The sequence below is a fragment of the Melopsittacus undulatus genome, chromosome 4 (assembly GCF_012275295.1).
Source record: "Melopsittacus undulatus isolate bMelUnd1 chromosome 4, bMelUnd1.mat.Z, whole genome shotgun sequence".
NCBI lineage: Eukaryota > Metazoa > Chordata > Aves > Psittaciformes > Psittaculidae > Melopsittacus > Melopsittacus undulatus.
Genome location: NC_047530.1, coordinates 19,649,828 through 19,666,359, shown reverse-complemented (window position 1 = coordinate 19,666,359; position 16,532 = coordinate 19,649,828). Strand labels below are relative to the sequence as shown.

The 16,532-nt window shown below is 39.9% G+C and overlaps 1 protein-coding gene across 1 annotated transcript in view; it reads right to left on the bottom strand.

Annotated features, from left to right (window-relative positions):
* BRF1 (BRF1 general transcription factor IIIB subunit) overlaps positions 1-16,532 on the bottom strand; it is a 175,394-nt gene that overhangs the window by 126,019 nt on the left and 32,843 nt on the right. The window contains exon 3 of the mRNA XM_013129164.3: positions 5,304-5,477. Coding sequence (XP_012984618.1) covers positions 5,304-5,477 — 174 coding nt within the window. The remainder of the gene's footprint in view (positions 1-5,303; positions 5,478-16,532) is intronic.

The window sequence follows — 16,532 nt, the reverse complement described above, 5'->3', positions numbered from 1 at the left end:
ACTATAAAGAAAGTCCTTAACCAAAGAGAAATAGAAGCTGGTATTCTTAACTTGCCTAACTAGAGCTCTAAAATTTTGTTGATTTAAAACCTAATTTCAAAAGTTAACTTTTTAGTCGGGAACACTAGGGCCTGCCGGCTCCAGGAAGTTCTAGTAGAGGTCAGAAAATTGCTGGAGACCTAATTTTTCATTTCTAATAAAGAAGGAAGTCTTGCCCTTTTCCTTGCGAAGATAGACTTTGAAGTGTTAGTAGGGAAACAAAGAATGTATCCATCAAAGGCTCTCATGGCGTAGTTATACAAAGCTTCCCAGGACAGTATGGAAGCTGACAGAGCCTGTTAATGCACAAGAGGAAATTAGCTGAACTTTTCTTGCAAAGACCAGCAACGCAGAAAGGCTCAGTGGCTGCTGCCTAATCTAGGATTAGAGACCAGTTCCTTACTCCATCACAGATTTTCCGGGTAACTTTGAATGTGTCAAACTTAGCTTCAGTTCTGCACCTGGAAATGAAGATAAATACTTTCAACTTCCCTTACTGTGACATGAAAATAAACACATTAAACCAGAAGGCATTCAAATAGCTTGGCAATAAAGTACAAGTACTGCAGACAAATAGGAAATAACAAAGTACTGCCCCATTCAGTGAGGAGATGCCCCTTTTTTTCTTTTTCTAAATCCTTCTTGCCTGCTGGGATCTTGTAATGCCTTCATGATCTTCCCTCGAACAAAAGGGAGGTTCACAGGGCAGGGGAAGCAGGGGAGGAAAAATGCCTTACACTTTCCCACCCAGTGCAAGCTTACATATAAAAGACACTAAAGCATCACTGCTCCCAACACTCAAATTTAAGAGGTTATTTTACTTAGACATTTAGCAGAAAGGCTCTTCTGCAAAGAACTGAGAAGAGAGACCTCACTCAGCTGCCTTGGACTGATCCAAGGAGACCCCATGTCTTTCCTCTTGCTACATACAAAGGCACCAAAGACCACTTGAATAACTTTGGTATCCACAATCTCTGGAGGCTGCCCCATGCCTGGGAAGTGGGAAGGACTCTGTGAGCTCTGGCACTGAGACTTGATCAGCAATACTTGAAAGGGAAAAAGCTGCCCTGAATTTAACTCCAGAGACAAACAACAATATATTTACACTGAGAGAACTTTGTGAGGACTCTTCTCATGTGGAAAAGGTTTTATTTACTATGCTTTAACAAGACAGGATTTGATTTACAACTAAGGGTGCATTTTCCAGAGAGCTTCAAAGGAAACCAATAAATAAATAAAATAAAAAGGTGCACATGTGTGGGATAAGAGACATCCACATTGGAAAATGCTGCCATAAAAAAAAACCCTCCAGGTGGTAGCATTGGAAAATATTACGAACAAAATAGTGGAGAGCTGTACAGGTTTTTTTTAACAGTTGTATACAATAAAAAGAATGACAAACAGAATGAAATGTTCTTTAATTAAAACAAACTGATATCCCACCTGGAAAAACCCAGCCAGGCTCAAATTGTTCCTGAGTGACCCCAGGGCAGCCGTGAGCTACAGCTAAGCCTGTAAGTCACTCAAACACCCTGCCCAGCCCTTCCCAAGTTCTCACTCCCGGGAACGGCAGGACCAGCTAAAGAGCCCTTTGTTTCCATTCAGACATATGTAGGGGTTGAAAAGCTGTTCAAAACATTAAAGAGAAACAACTAAAGACTGTTACTATTCCAAGAAACAAATTAAAAGCCAGAGTCTAAAATGCCCCGAGTGCTGGCAGTGCCAGCTGAAGTCAGATGTCACTGGCAACACAACATCGCTCAGCTCCTGGGAGGGGGACAACTGGTTCCATCAAACCTGAGGATTTAAAAATCACCATCTCCTTCAGATGTATTTTTGGCATTATACATTTACTTCTGACACTGATAATATAGACACATTTTATAAAGAGAATAATAAAGTTTTCATAGCTAGCTCATTAAAAGGATGAAACACCTCCCAAATGCAGCTAATAGCTAGTGTGCCATCTTCCCTTTAAACTATTAACACTGACAAGTAATGTAAGCAAGGCAAATTAAAAGTTATGTCAAAGCTAGTGCATTGTAGGGTTTCATGTCTAATAAGCTAAAAAAAGTCATAATCTGGTGTAAAATCAATTCAGATCTCAAACAATATATTAAACTTTCTAAAGAACTATAAATAAAAGCTTGTACTTTAGACAAGTAAACTTTTATGTTCTCTTTCAGTTCTAAAACTTTTTTCTTCAGATTAAAAAATGTGTGTTAGTGGAATACTTTGCATTTTTGCATTAATTAAACAACGCATAAGGAGAACTTAATGCTTTCCTGTTTCAGGCTGAGGTTTATTCAGGCGTAATTCAGACTGCAGCAGTAGACTTGGCTACAGTTTTCCTCACATTTTCACAAAGGCTGGCTGGCTGGCGACACAACATTATAAAAAGAAAAGAAGAATAAGCAGATATCCATGTCAGATAAATACATTCGACTCCCTCAGACTGAACTTGCAGACAATTAAATCGTGTCTTCTCTCTCCAAATGCTTCCCACTCCTTTGGTTCTGCCACTGGAGAGAACACAACATTTCTTGCGACTTCAGCCCCTGATTACATCCCACTTTACCTCCACAAGCCACATACATACTTTGCTTCTTCTAACATATTCTTTAAGAAACAACTTCTACTTCAGAGACTAACCTGTTCCTAGATAATGTTTGTGGCCTCCATAGCTCCCAAGACACTCCACTGTTCATTTGGGCCACCCAAAACCAAGGTTGTCTTGTCTCTGAGGAGGATGCTGCCCTTCACTACTTCCAAGTCACCTCTTTCCTCTAAAATATATTCACTAGCCTTCAGTCTTTAACTTCCCGTTCTAAATTTCTCACAAACTGCTTCACGAAAGAGCTCTATAGGCAACACAATGGCAATGAACACTTTCAACTCAGTAAATCTACTTAAGCTCTGTATATAAATCTTGAAGTGTTACAAATACTGTATGTCCTTTGTACAGTACATTATATAGTGTATTTCTCCTCATTTCTATCTCCTCCCCATTTCTATCTCTAATCTCCTCAGCAGCCATTCTCTGCTGACTTCTCCAGAAGATCAAAACCACTGCAAGCCCATTACTCTGAATGTGCATCCTCATTCCTGCTAAAGCATCTTGTCACATGGGTGTCCTCTACGCATGCCCTGGACCAAAGGCCCTGGGAACATCCCTGCTTCCTGTAGCAAAATTCCATATTGCCAGCGCTAGGCTGGACACAAATATAACATGCCAATAATGATGATCATAATCTGTGGAGGCTTAAACATACTCCAGTTTCAAAGGTCATCAATATGCACCTCAGGTTCCCAAGTTTTTAATGAAAACATAAGATTCCAGAAAAGGAACTTGCGTTGCAATGTTCATAATCCATAATTTATTTGGGACTTGTTCTTTAAACTACACTGGACTTTAAATACTAAGAAAATCCAAACCAGACAAAACAAGGAAAAAAACCAACAAAGCCACACTACCAAAACAAAAACCACACCAAACAGCAGAACACAACAAGCAGCTGAACTCACTCTCTGAAAAGTACCAATTAAATTTTTATCTAATGGATTAAAGAATAAAAGTCAACACTAATAAAATTGAGACACAGTCATTCACTTCATTACTACTTCTTGATTCCCAGGCAGCACAGTAACAATGCAAATGAAGCAGGAGTATTTTGTGATACTGATATAGAAATACAAGAGCACATCTTTGCAGTCTGACTCATACTCCACATGAAACAATAGCACTAAAGTATCACATGTGATATTATCTCCACTTAACAAAAGAAGCTGGGAAATTAATTTAGGTATTTATGAAGTGTCAACCAGACCAGTACATCTCGCATGTAAGTGAGATATATGCTGAAGTACTTTAAAGAAGGTTGGAGAACAAGCAAAACATTTGTTTGCTAGAAAAGTTTAGCCCCCTTTGGTTACTGATGGCTGCTACATTGCAATGCACCTGATTGCCTCTTACAACTGATACTGCTTAGAATGTTTTATCATCACTAACAGTGGGGAAAAATGGATATGCATATTATGGCTGAGCTATCATTCAGTAGTATCAAATAATGACTGTAAACAAATTACTTTTAAACTTTGACAGGGGTATAAAAAAAAATACTGGTAATGCTTTTAAATCAACACTGTACTTATGGCAATGATAGAGTTCTACTGTTGACACAGAAACTTTGCATTAGAAAAGACCAGCGTAATAGTCAAGCCTTCCTTTTAATTCTATTATTCCTGCAAAACCATTTTTTCTAATCAGGCAAACGCAATGACCACAACACTACCAGAAAGCACTAATTTTAGAATACTGAGGGTAGCTTCTGGAAATAAAAAAATTTCAATCTTAAAAGGAAAGCTAAGCTCTTCAACTGCTAAAATAGTGAGAAGAGCAATCAAGAAAAAAGCAACAAATTGAATAGAATACTGATGATATGCACATGCTGCTTTAAAGTAGAAAAGAACTAAAATAACACATAAGTAATTATCTGATAACAAACTCTAAATTCAAGCAACTGAAACATAACATAAAAGAACTATAAATATGTAAACCAAATAAATTTGCATGGTCATTACCACCCATGTAAGCTTTAAATATTTAAAAAAACTTTAAATACTTTAAAATAAGTTCTACAAAACAAAATTAGAGATGATGCGGAGCAAGAAGTACTCGCAAATCTGGCTTGTGTGCAATCCCACCTCCAGCCACTTGATTTCCTGAATGATCTCTGAGCAAACTTCAGAATTTATCAAATGCCCTTCCCCCAAAACTAAAATGGGAGTAATACTGACCTTCCCATAAACATTAAAAGAAGGAAATCCAAGTACTTTGATGGAAAACCTACTGGAACTTCAATCTGTCCTTTAATGCTGACACTGCAAGAAGCTTGGTGTTAATATTCATTTGTTTTAAAAGAGAAAAACAAAATAAATTTACACCACGATCAATCCCAAGCAAAGCACAGGAAAAGGACAATTTTATACACAGAAAAAAGTTGAGAAAAAAAGAACTTTAGAGTTACTGATGGGAAGCACAGTGACATTTATAGCTCCTTGTAAATATCAATATTGTATATTTAGAAAGGAACAAATTTTACTTGAACTCCTATTTAATTAATCATATAAAACCAACAGTGAAAAAGTCCCCTCCTAATCACTTACCTTTTTAAATTCTGAAACCAGGTTTAACTGAGAGAGTCGAATTGCTGAAAGTATGTCTTTATTAAATTTATTTTTATCTTTTAAATGTGAAAGGATACGAGGAGTTCCTTCTGTCCTACACACCAGGTAGAGACATGCAGCAATTACATGGGTCATCTTTCTCCCCCGGGTTAGGTGTTTGCTCACAGCCATCTTGAAAAAATTAAAAGCTGTATCCAGACAATGTTGATTGAGTTGAAGCTGGTTTCCCAAGTGGTGAATTTGACGTTTCCCTAGAAAAATTAACAAGGAAACAAAACAAACAAACAAGAGGCTTAACAACTTCATAGTTAATGTGCTTTGGGGTTGTTTGTTTGGGTTTTTTTGTGAGATGGATTTTGGGTGGGGTTTTTTTAAAGACAAAATTGAAGGGGCATAGTTTGGATTTCATCTCTGTGTAAAATACAATAAGCTCTCAAGTTTCAGGAACTATATATCCTCAATTACTGAGGACAAAGAAATGCCTCAATTTGGACTGCTCGAATTGAAATACATGGCAATCAATGAGCCCTGGAAAACAAGTCTACAAACATCAGTCCCAGAAAGGATCTAGAACATAGTCAAGACTTCACAGACAAAAGATGATGTCCCCTTCCCTTAACATCGATTGACAATTTGCACTGGTTAGTGGTATGTAAGTGCAGGTGAAAACAGGACTGAGCTGAAACCAGGAGGTCATGTCATGCTTGACACTGTCATGCAAAGGAGACATTTTGCTGCAGCTCTCCAAGAAGTGATGAAGTCTGCAGTTCCTCTAGCCACAACCGAAGCCCACAACTGCTTGGAGTTTGCCCATGATCACCACTGATGGAAGGTACTTCCTCTGAAGCCTATAGCACCCAGGCCTTCATTTCAGGCTTGGCTGCCAGACTGCTGAGATTAGACTGTGACTTCAGAAACAAACGAATGTGCCTTCACCCTTAAATGAAACAATTAAAAAGAGTGTGTTTTGGATGATTCATGGCAGGAAGTGCTACAGCTGCTGGGACAGATGCGGGAAATGAGGTCCAGTGCATCCTCACAGCTTCAGCTTCGGAAGAGTTTGCCGAAAAGACAGCTTAAGAAAAAGCTGGGGGAAGTCATGAGGAAAACAGTACTGGAGCTTGTCAGCATACGAGGTCAGATGGCACATCAAGAAAAATCCTTTAATTTAATGTGCTGGGCAGATGTTTCCAGTACGTTTATTTACAGGAAGCGTTCATCTGTTCCCTTCAGAGACGTCTTGAATAGCTTTGCTGAAGGAGGCACAATACCTACCCTGCACCTCAGCCACCACCACTCACAGAAAGTGACGGTGACCACACGCCACTTACCAGATCAACATCAGCACCTGCACAGACATCTTAATTTATGCAAATCCCTACATCATCATCACTAACAACACAGTAAAAATGCTTCACCTCTGAACAACTTTCTGCCAAAGCTGCTGTTTCAATTCAGCTTTAATAAAAAGTGACTCGAGACATTCAGCCAGGGTCAGCGAGACTCCAGCCAAACAGAAGCTGCCACAAAGCAACAGCTTCCTCTTCCTTCCTATGTGGCAATTAGCATCCTCATCAATGAAATCTCCTTTAAGGCACAGTGGTCAACCAGGTATAACACATTCAGATGAAGAAGTAACCACAGAGGAAGGATACATCACCTTCCACAGGAGGCACGCATACAATAAGCTACTTAAGAGCAATCCAAAGCCCATTATATGAATGGTTTTTCCACTGCTATCAGCAGGTCCTGGGCTGGTACACACCAGCCTCAAATACAAATACCACACCTTCCCAAAACTAAGGTACTTGCCCTCCCCTGATTTTTATTTCACACTCTACAACCTGTGTGCTAAAGGGGGATCATAATTTTATGTCCTCAAGAAGGAATCGATTGCTCATCTGTGGGGAAAAAAAAAAAAACAAACATAAATGTACATGGCATTGAGTATGACAACTCATTTCTGCAGTGGCAGCAAAGCAGCTTCCCTGATCAACCCCTCCCAAAACAAGTCCACTCAAAAGGCCAGCATGGATCAGCAAGGCTATGGAAAGCTGCCTCTTCCTATCACCTGAGCTTCCTATTTCGTCTGGTTGCATTTGCCATGAGTGGCTTCTGAGATGAAGACACAAAGAACCATCATCTATAGAGATTTTGGGCACTACTTGCAGACATATAAGCATTTAAAAATAATTAAAAAAAAGACATGCCCATGGCCGTGAACTTCCCTCAGCTGCAGGGAGATCCAGACTGGAATCACTGCAGCAACAAGGGCACAGCATTCCCTTTAGGTAATTTGGCGCAGTTGAGTGTCCTTAAAGTCACAAAGGCAGCTGGTAACAAACAATTTCAGTGGTTTTAAGTGTCAGCTGAATTTTGCTTTTAACTAAAGCTTTTGTAAAACCATGGAGACGACAGGGGCTGCAATGCCAAGGAAGAGCCACATTTACTCCTGAATGCTTCTCGTGCTAATGGTGGAATGGCGGTATGCAGGGCCCACCTGGCTCCACAGGACCAGCATTGTGCAGAACACCAAGAAAGAAGAGGTGATGAGGAAGCCTTCCATGCCATGACAGCAGCTGATGTGGCCCAAGGCACGCATCAGAGAATAGACCAAATGAATGGAGATGCAGAGCAAGAACAGGGCAAGCAACCATGAGACTTCTCTCCCAGCATTCCCCTGGCCCATTCCCATTACAAGGTAATCCTTCTCCCAGGGACACCAATCTCATTCAGGACCCTAAACCTCAGAAGGCACTTGAGAAACAAAACATACTAGAAGAAGGAGGGGGAGCTCTCCGTCCAGCATCAGTATTCTTAAAATGCAATTACTTTAGGGGCAGCCAGTCACTGTCTACTGACAAATACCAAAGAGATCTAAAAGCACACAAAGGTACACTTAGTAAATCTATTTCTTTGACAATCTTACTCAACCTCCAGCAGACCAGTGAAGGCTTTAATTCTGTGTGCTAGTACCCCCTCAAGCTGCTTTGTAGTATTATGTCAGTCATGCAGTTTGTGGAAAAATTAGACCACTGTTACACTGTCCTTGATCCCCAAAATAAACAGCTTAACGCAGGACAAGAAGTACCTTAGAAATTATGTGCATTTTGATGACAACTTGGCTTTGTCTTTAGCTGTTACATGAGAGAAAGAAATGTAGTGCTTATAGCATCATCTGAGATAAATATTTATATTCTGTAACCAGATTCCCATTACCAAAACACCCCTTGAATTTAACAAAACAGAAAAATTCTATTTTCTGGTATCTTAGGCAACACAAAAAAATAACCTGGAAAAGTTAGTACCAGCAATCATGCTTCTAGATTTTTCTGCAGGAATACAAAATACAGTGTAGGCCCTTCACAGATTCAAGAAGCATCTTCATTCAAAAAAGCAGCTCCAAGAAAAGGCAGGTATCAGCTAAATGGCTCTTGCCCCAGTTCTGCAGTACAGTACCAAGCTATTGTACAGTGCCCTCATCCCAGTCAGATAACAACCAAACTTAATTTTGTGACTTCCAACCTTTTCTGCCAATCTCATCAACATTTACAGAGATGAAAACTACATCTCCATAATATTTTAACTATAAATACAGCAATTTAATCTGTTGATATTTTAAGAGCAGATGTTCATACCTAGAGAAACTGGGCATAAGAAAATAACTGATCAAAATAAAATTCTCTATCCAATGTTCCAGGTGCTGTTAACAAAGATAAACATGAGTAGAGACCAAATACCTATTCATATTGCCAGTCCTCAACACAAAAAGCCCTCATGACTGTGCAGTCATAGCCACAAAACTTGCTAAGCATTCAGACACCTTCTTACACGAGTTACTGCTCTTCCAGTGATGCGGTCAATGCAGGGAGGAGCTGTGGAAGAGCTGCAAGCACAGAGCTAGGAAGATGAGCAATTCCCTCCAGCAAAACTATAGTACTGCATTATGCCTATCAGCCCTTGAACATACTCCCACTGCTCCTCACTAGCTGGGTGGCATTTTATAACCTTCCGTTTGCTGTTTATCTCCTGACAGTCTCTATCATTTGCTCAAGACTACCACTGTGGCTTCAATCAGCCCTAATGGCTGGCTAATGCCCTTTATGCCATTTTGACCATATGGTCCCAGTGGGCGGTGAGCTGGTCCAGCTATCTGCAAGGATGCAACAAACCTTCTGATCTCAGCCAAAACAGTGGGAATATCGAACATTACAATGCAATTTATTAGCAATCTGCTCAGCTCTGTATTCACCAGATTACACTGCAGTGCTACAAACTCAAACTAATTGAACTGCTCCACTGGATAGAAAAGAACTCCCACACCTTTAAACCCTGCTGCACTCTGCCTTATAAAACAAAACTCAAGACAACAGCTTCCTGACTTTCTTATCCATTTTATCCAGTAAAATGCTTAGGGTTTTTTAAAAACTTTGAGTGGAACAGTATTCTAAAAACTTGCAGCTATTATCTCAGTACTGTAAAGGGATATCATCCTACAGAACAGTCAGAAATAAGTATGCATTGCTTTCTAAACTGCTAGGCAAAAGTACAAGATATAGGACAAAATACACAGGGATAAAAACAAGTCTCTTACTAGGCACATCTTTTATTAGTAACTTGCAATAAGAGTTGCCTCTTTTGGGCCCTACAGGTTTTTTGACGGATCCAATGATTCTTTTTTTAAACCAAAGGCAATAGAGCCTTTAAGGTCAATGCTTACACTTCATGTTGCCCTTGAAATTTAGTGATGGCATTAAAGCAGTGTCTAGGTATCTTAGGGAAACGGACAAGGAACAGTGTCTTTCTAAAAAAAGCGACAAGAACTCATAAACAAGGTTACAAAAATCTTCCCTCGCCAGCAAAAGAATAAAATAATTCTTTAAAGAGCAAAATAAGCCCAGAAACTACAGAAATTTTGTGACATAAAGGACACATACCAGACAGTTCCCATTTATCTCCCAAAGGCTTACAATACCATCAGGGTGGAGGGGAAGGCAGGGGGTGGAGGGGAAGAGAGGTAAAAAAAAAAAAAGGTTGCACTTTAAGCAAGACAAATCAAGTTCCCAGGCTACCAAGTAGTAAAGTTTATCACGCTCCTGAATCTGCATCTAAAAACAAAAGGCCCTTTTCACATTTTAGTTCCAAGCCTACTGAAAAGTGGTTTTACTCATTTACTCCCAGCATGCTGAAAGAAATAACATATTTTCAACCAATGCCAACCTCAGTGCTTTGAACTGGCATATCAGACCTGAACTGACAAGTTCAGATAGGACCACTGAATGCTACTGCAGAAAATTTCTATTCTTTTGATGGAGGAAACTGGTTATTACAAAACAAAATGTGTTTTGTGGGGTAAAAATCACCATCATAAAAACAGATTTGCAAGAAATCTTGGAAATACTAAATGCTTTCACAAGAGCCAGTTGATAGCAAAACTGCAGCTTAAGTTATAATAGCAGCAAAATAAAGAAAGGGGGATAAATCAGACCCATTCTTTTCAAGCAATTTTCTTTCTTTTATGATCTCGGTACTACGGAAACATCTTGTTCTCCTCCTCTATTCAAGAGGAATCATACCTTTTTTTGGATCCCTTAAAAATCAGTAATGTCAAGCAGCTACAGCTATACAATACTCTTCTCTGGCTTTTGCTTGCTCATCTGCATCCCTCCCCTCAGATTGACAGAGACTGCAACACTGCTATTTCAAAGTGGTACTTTTCCATATGAAGCATCAGTTTACAGCCAGAGCTTAAATTAATTGTTACTATGATACCAAACCACACCAACAAAACCCAGCATATAGATTCCCCCTCCCCTTTTCTGCAATTTGCTCTAGGGGCTCTGGAAACCAGCACTACCTGGACCTGGCAGTCAAGTCATGCTAACAGCACTAATCCTTTTTTTTTTTCTTTTTTTTTTTTTTTTTTGGGGGGGGGGGGTGAGGAGGGGTTTGCAAAAAAGGACTGTTATGGTAACAAACACCAGCTTCTGTTAAAGGAAGCATTTTGAATGGGTTTTGCTTGGCTATTCATTTCCAGAACTTGAATTACTTTACAAACTGAATATTATGTGCAGATTTTATTCTGCATTTGGGTTTTCACTCCTATTCCTTCTTTGAAAAGGTTTCCCAAAAGAGCTCCTAAAAAAAGGGGTAAAAAAGAGCAGTTTTTATGTGCGAGCATCCCCCTGCATGTTTTGTCATATCTTTCAATTTCAGCAAGTCCAACTCAAAGCCTGAATGAACTTCCTGCTCTTTGCTTCATGCCAGGCTTCTATGCTATTTGTATTACAAATAAGTAAAACAAACAAACAAAGCCACAATAGTGAAAGTTCAAGAGTATCAGTAGGGTACTCTTAGGAAGGCTGGTCCCAGAAGCCTAATCAAGGGTAGAGTCCCATGATCAAAACCAAGAAAACATTTAAAGCCCAAACAATGGCAGAGGCAGCGAGGAAACGGAGGCGATGGCTGCAGCGATCGCACTTAGCGTTTCCAGCAACATGCACAATACCACAAGTGAGAATCCACTTTATTTCTCTGTAATGAAAAAGGCCAATGAACAGTAAATGTAGCAGCACAGTAGGACATTACAGCAGCGCTGACCCAGCACAACAACAACTTCAGTTTTATTAAGGATAGCTAAGAGTTATTCCCAGGAACACCTAATTGCTGATGAGCCAAGTGATGAACATGCTGGCCTCACTCTCATGTTCTGCCTGCCTTCAGCCTAGCCTCAAATCCCCACTTTGTCACCATGTTACTGTGGTTGCACTCCATGTCCCCAGACCCACACTTACGCCCAGGAGAACCCACCAGTGTCAGTCCCAGGGCTGCATAATCTGAAGTCTGTGTGAGCTCAATCACTCTGCGGAGTGATGCATCCCCATGCCCGTGTCACCTAGACTGCCTAAGAGTACGCTCTGTTCCTGTTACCTCAGCAGAGTAAAACAGTTCTTGGCCCTTTCCCTGTGATATTCCACCAGCTGTGACAGCTCAGTTGTTGGTAATGATGCACAGAAAACCAAACCAAATATACTGAACCTTGTTAAAAATAACCTCATGAAATAAAAAAACAGACTTTATCTGAATCTGTTTACTGAAGGACTGATGTCTCCACTTTATCTTCTTAGGGCCAGAACCAGCCTGTCTCAGTGAAGAGACCTGTATTCCATTTCTCTGCCTGCTGACAAGCACCCAAGCCATCCATTTTGCTTCTCCTGAGAACACCCCAACTACCAGGTGGAGCTCCCCATCCCTCCCAGTAAAGCCCTTCTGTTGCATGTCAAATGTTCGTCCAGTCAGCTAAAGAGAACTACTACACATCTTTAGGAGTAATAGCTTAAAAGTTCAGATAGTGGACACTACTCCAACCACTTCTTAAAAATTTGATACTAAGTTATTTTCACCTAGAAAACCTGCTGCTAACTTCTCTTCCCAGCACTTAACTGTACTTCTTTAAGTATTAATTCCCTCAAAATTGGCCCTTGTATTCCATTAATGCCAAAGCAGGCCTGCAGAGCTACCATGTAACTTTCCCAGCTGCCCTCCTCAAGCACTTTTTCCCATTCCTTGATTATACAATACCATTCCCACATGGACAGCCTCTCTGCATATACAGCAACTGGCCATTTGAACTAATTTGCCTTACCTATGCTGAAAAATCTGTCATTATAAGCAGTTCCTCTGACTTTCTGTGCCTTCAGTTCCTGGAATTCTGCTTCCCTCACAGGTGGCACTTCTACTGCTACCATTTCATTCCCATTATGGATCTAACCGCTACCTCAACTTCAGCAACATTAGCCTAGAAGTATGAGGCAGGGCTGCACTTCACCTGCTGCTAATCTTACCTTGCCCCACTATCCTTAAGACAGTGGCTTGCTTGTTTCTTATCCCCACTTAATGTTTTTATATTTTTTAACACAGATGAAGAACTTCTTGTTCATAAAGACCTTACTGAACTTCACTTCTGATGTCAAGTTCGAAAATCATAGCCAAAGCTAACATTAAAAAAAAAAAAAAACACCCAAAAACTACCGCCAAAAAACACCCAAACCAAAACCAAAACACCAATCTGTTGATTCACCAGCACCTAAAGGTACTGGATCACGATGGGTTTAAGTCAAGTTAAAGCCCAAGTAGTTGCTGCAGACAGCATTCCCACCTCCAGCACCACATTTATGTAGCCACATGCTGAAACAGATGAGGGAACTTGCTCTGGTGAATATCACCCCAAACAACATAAAGTTAAGTTTTCATTTGAACCAGTCCGCTCACATAGCTCAACAAGCATCCTCCCAAGCCCTAGCAGCAGCAGAATGTGAGGAGAAATGCTGTTAGCTGCAACTCACATGTGGATTGATTTGAAGCAAATGTGAGAGTGCAGCCTAAACGGGTCAAAGAGAAAAGTACACACTATCCCTAAACTTCCCCCCTGCCTCTCTGGTACTGCTTTCAGCCCTTGCCACCCATCTTATGCAAGTGAGCTTACACCACAGTCTGACTTATCACAAATAAAGTATAAACAAATGCCAACATATTCATTAGTTGTTTATATTAGAATGCTTCAGTCATTTACGATTAATTTTAGAAGCAACAAATATGGACTTTATTATATCCAAAAGTTTTGTCAATTGAATTTTATACTCAGGTGAGATTTGCACCTGTTTCAGAGTCAAAACAGCTGGAAGGCTGCACTACTGGCAAGAACTGTGAGCACATGTATGATTAATGTAACATAACCCTTACCTATCTGACATTACGGGAATTAGAAAGAACTTACAGGTAGGGGTAGCTTTTGAGCATGCAAGCCTTCCTTCAGAAAGCACCGTCAGTTAAGCTTTGCTTTAATCTTCCTCTGATTTGTTTGGACAATGATTAATTTTTTTTAATTGCATTTTAAGTGACAGTTATTCTGAGAGATTTTCTATATCTATATACATGTAAAGCTTCTTCCTCACACTTATCAATTACCAATTGTTACTCCTGTCACGCAGCATTACTGCTGATCCAAGCACTACCTTCAACCATCCAAAACCATTTCTACATCACTGCAATATAAAAAAAAAATAAATTTGCCCATGACATAATCTGACAGTTTTGAAAAAAAATCACTTTTAGTTTTAAAACCCCATAATTCTACCATTATGAGAGAGATCAGAAGTTGTTTCGTATCTACAAAGCAAAAATCATTCAACTAATAAGCAACTGTCATCAATCTACACAGCTAGAAAAATTCAAGAATATGGCAAAATATAAGAAAAAATAAATTGCTGCCTATTGGTAAAAGTTATCAAAATCTTTAACATAATACAAAAAATGAAGACTAAACACAAAAGGATCCATTGCTGCAATATTAAACTTTACAGATGTGAACAGCATATAAATCAGTGCACTGTTATGTGCTCGCTGACAGCAAGTTCTAGTGCTTTCCCTGCAGATCTCAGCTTCTGCAAGGCAAAGAAGAGTGAAAACTGACAGGAGCCATTTTTCAGTCTTGCAGACACTACAGAAGCAGACAGGAGCCCTAGGAATTGAGGTGCTTTGCACGGACAAGAAGTACTCAGGAGCTGAAGGTATCCAGCTGCTAGAACTGCCACGGAGGCAAAGCAGACAGGGACAAGAACAGGAGTAACTGAGTCACCACAGCTGAGCAATTACCACTTCTCAGCTGCACTGCTGCGACTGTTAGCTAAGGTCACACACACACACACACAGAGATTGTTTTAATACTACTACTACTGATAGTAATAGTAGTAATAATAATAAACAATAAATCTTCATGTTTTATTCACCTTCCCTGCTATAAAAGCCAGTATAGACTTTCTCTCTTCCTGCCAAAAGGCTCCTGCATCTCAGTGAACCTTCCTTCCTTTCCTTGTCCACCTTTATACTCTTAATACCTACCTTTTAAAACACGTCTGCAATTTACTCGTCCTCACACACACACAGACCAATTTTCCTCCCCTAGAGTTCAGCCCTGCTCCTCTGCACGCCAGTTGTTCTGTCAAAATACAACTGTTAATACAAGCTATTTCCACTCTCCATCATCCAACTGTGTAGGCAGGAAAGACCTTACTGACAGAGACTAATACACACTCTGTTCTCAACCTGTTCTTAGGTTGCTGCTGCTTCCTCAGGATTAAAAAAGCCTGTGAGCCCCAAGCTGCTTCAGGGCTCTGGTTGGTTTGGTTTTTGGTTTTTTTTGTTGTGTGGTTTGGGGTGGGGTTTTGGCAGCCTTTTGGGGGGCTTCTGGATTTTTTCTTTTTTTTCCTTTTTTTGCATGTGGGGTTTCAGGAGGTTTAGTTTTTGGTTTTGCTGGTTGGTTGGTTTGGAGGGGTTTTGGGGGGTGGTGGGTGTGGCAGTTCTTTTCTTCTCCCCCATTCTATGTGCAAATCTAACAAGGGGCTCTCTCTGACCATCCAGACCTTCCCCAACTGGCAGTCAAAGATGATGTATGGCACAGTCATTCCAGAAGTAAAAATTTCATGAATATCAACTAACTGGCAAATTTCTTAAATATCAAAAAATGGAACTATGGTGAGAAGGCATCAAGGGAAAAAGGATGTAGAAAGAAGTAGTTGAGGGGGGGTGAAGAAGTAGTTATTATAGATATCAAAGGGATAAGAGATAAAACACAATCTAAAAATGGAAGCAGAACGAGAGAAGTGAAATCAAGCTGGGAAAGGCACAGAGCCTTTACAAAAGCAAGAAAGACTGTATTAGGTTAATACTTATTTAAGGTGTTTTTATATGAAGCTCACAAGAGCAGTCAAATACTGCTTCCTTTATACAGAAGGGTTAAGAATCCTGGCAGTTAGGTAAGAAAGCATCAATCTTTATCCAGGCTGCAGCTCAAGAATGAAATTTTGTCCTTAGTTTGTCCCTGACAGCCAAGCCCATCACCTACAAATAACAAGTAGGGAATATGAATCTGAGGGGGTTGCTCTTCTTTACCACCACAAGAGGCCTATTTAGATCAGATCAGATTACAACTGCCCCTGATAATTTTATCTATGCATCACCCATAGATGATGGAAGAAGTTACGGACAGCACTTCAGCCTCACCTTTGCATTCCCTTCCTTTTTAAACTAAACGTAAGTGACGGTTGCTACAAATCTCAGCTAAAGAACATAGTGAATCAGTGATGCTATTTATCAAGCTAGTCTCTTGTGCTATCTACTTTGGCTTGGAGTTGAAAGGAGATTTATGTTTAAAGAGAGACTGCACATATTTCAGGAAAAGACTTATATTTCTTTTAAACAATAATATCTAGTAAGTCAGACATACAGACTGTGCCAGTAAAGAATTA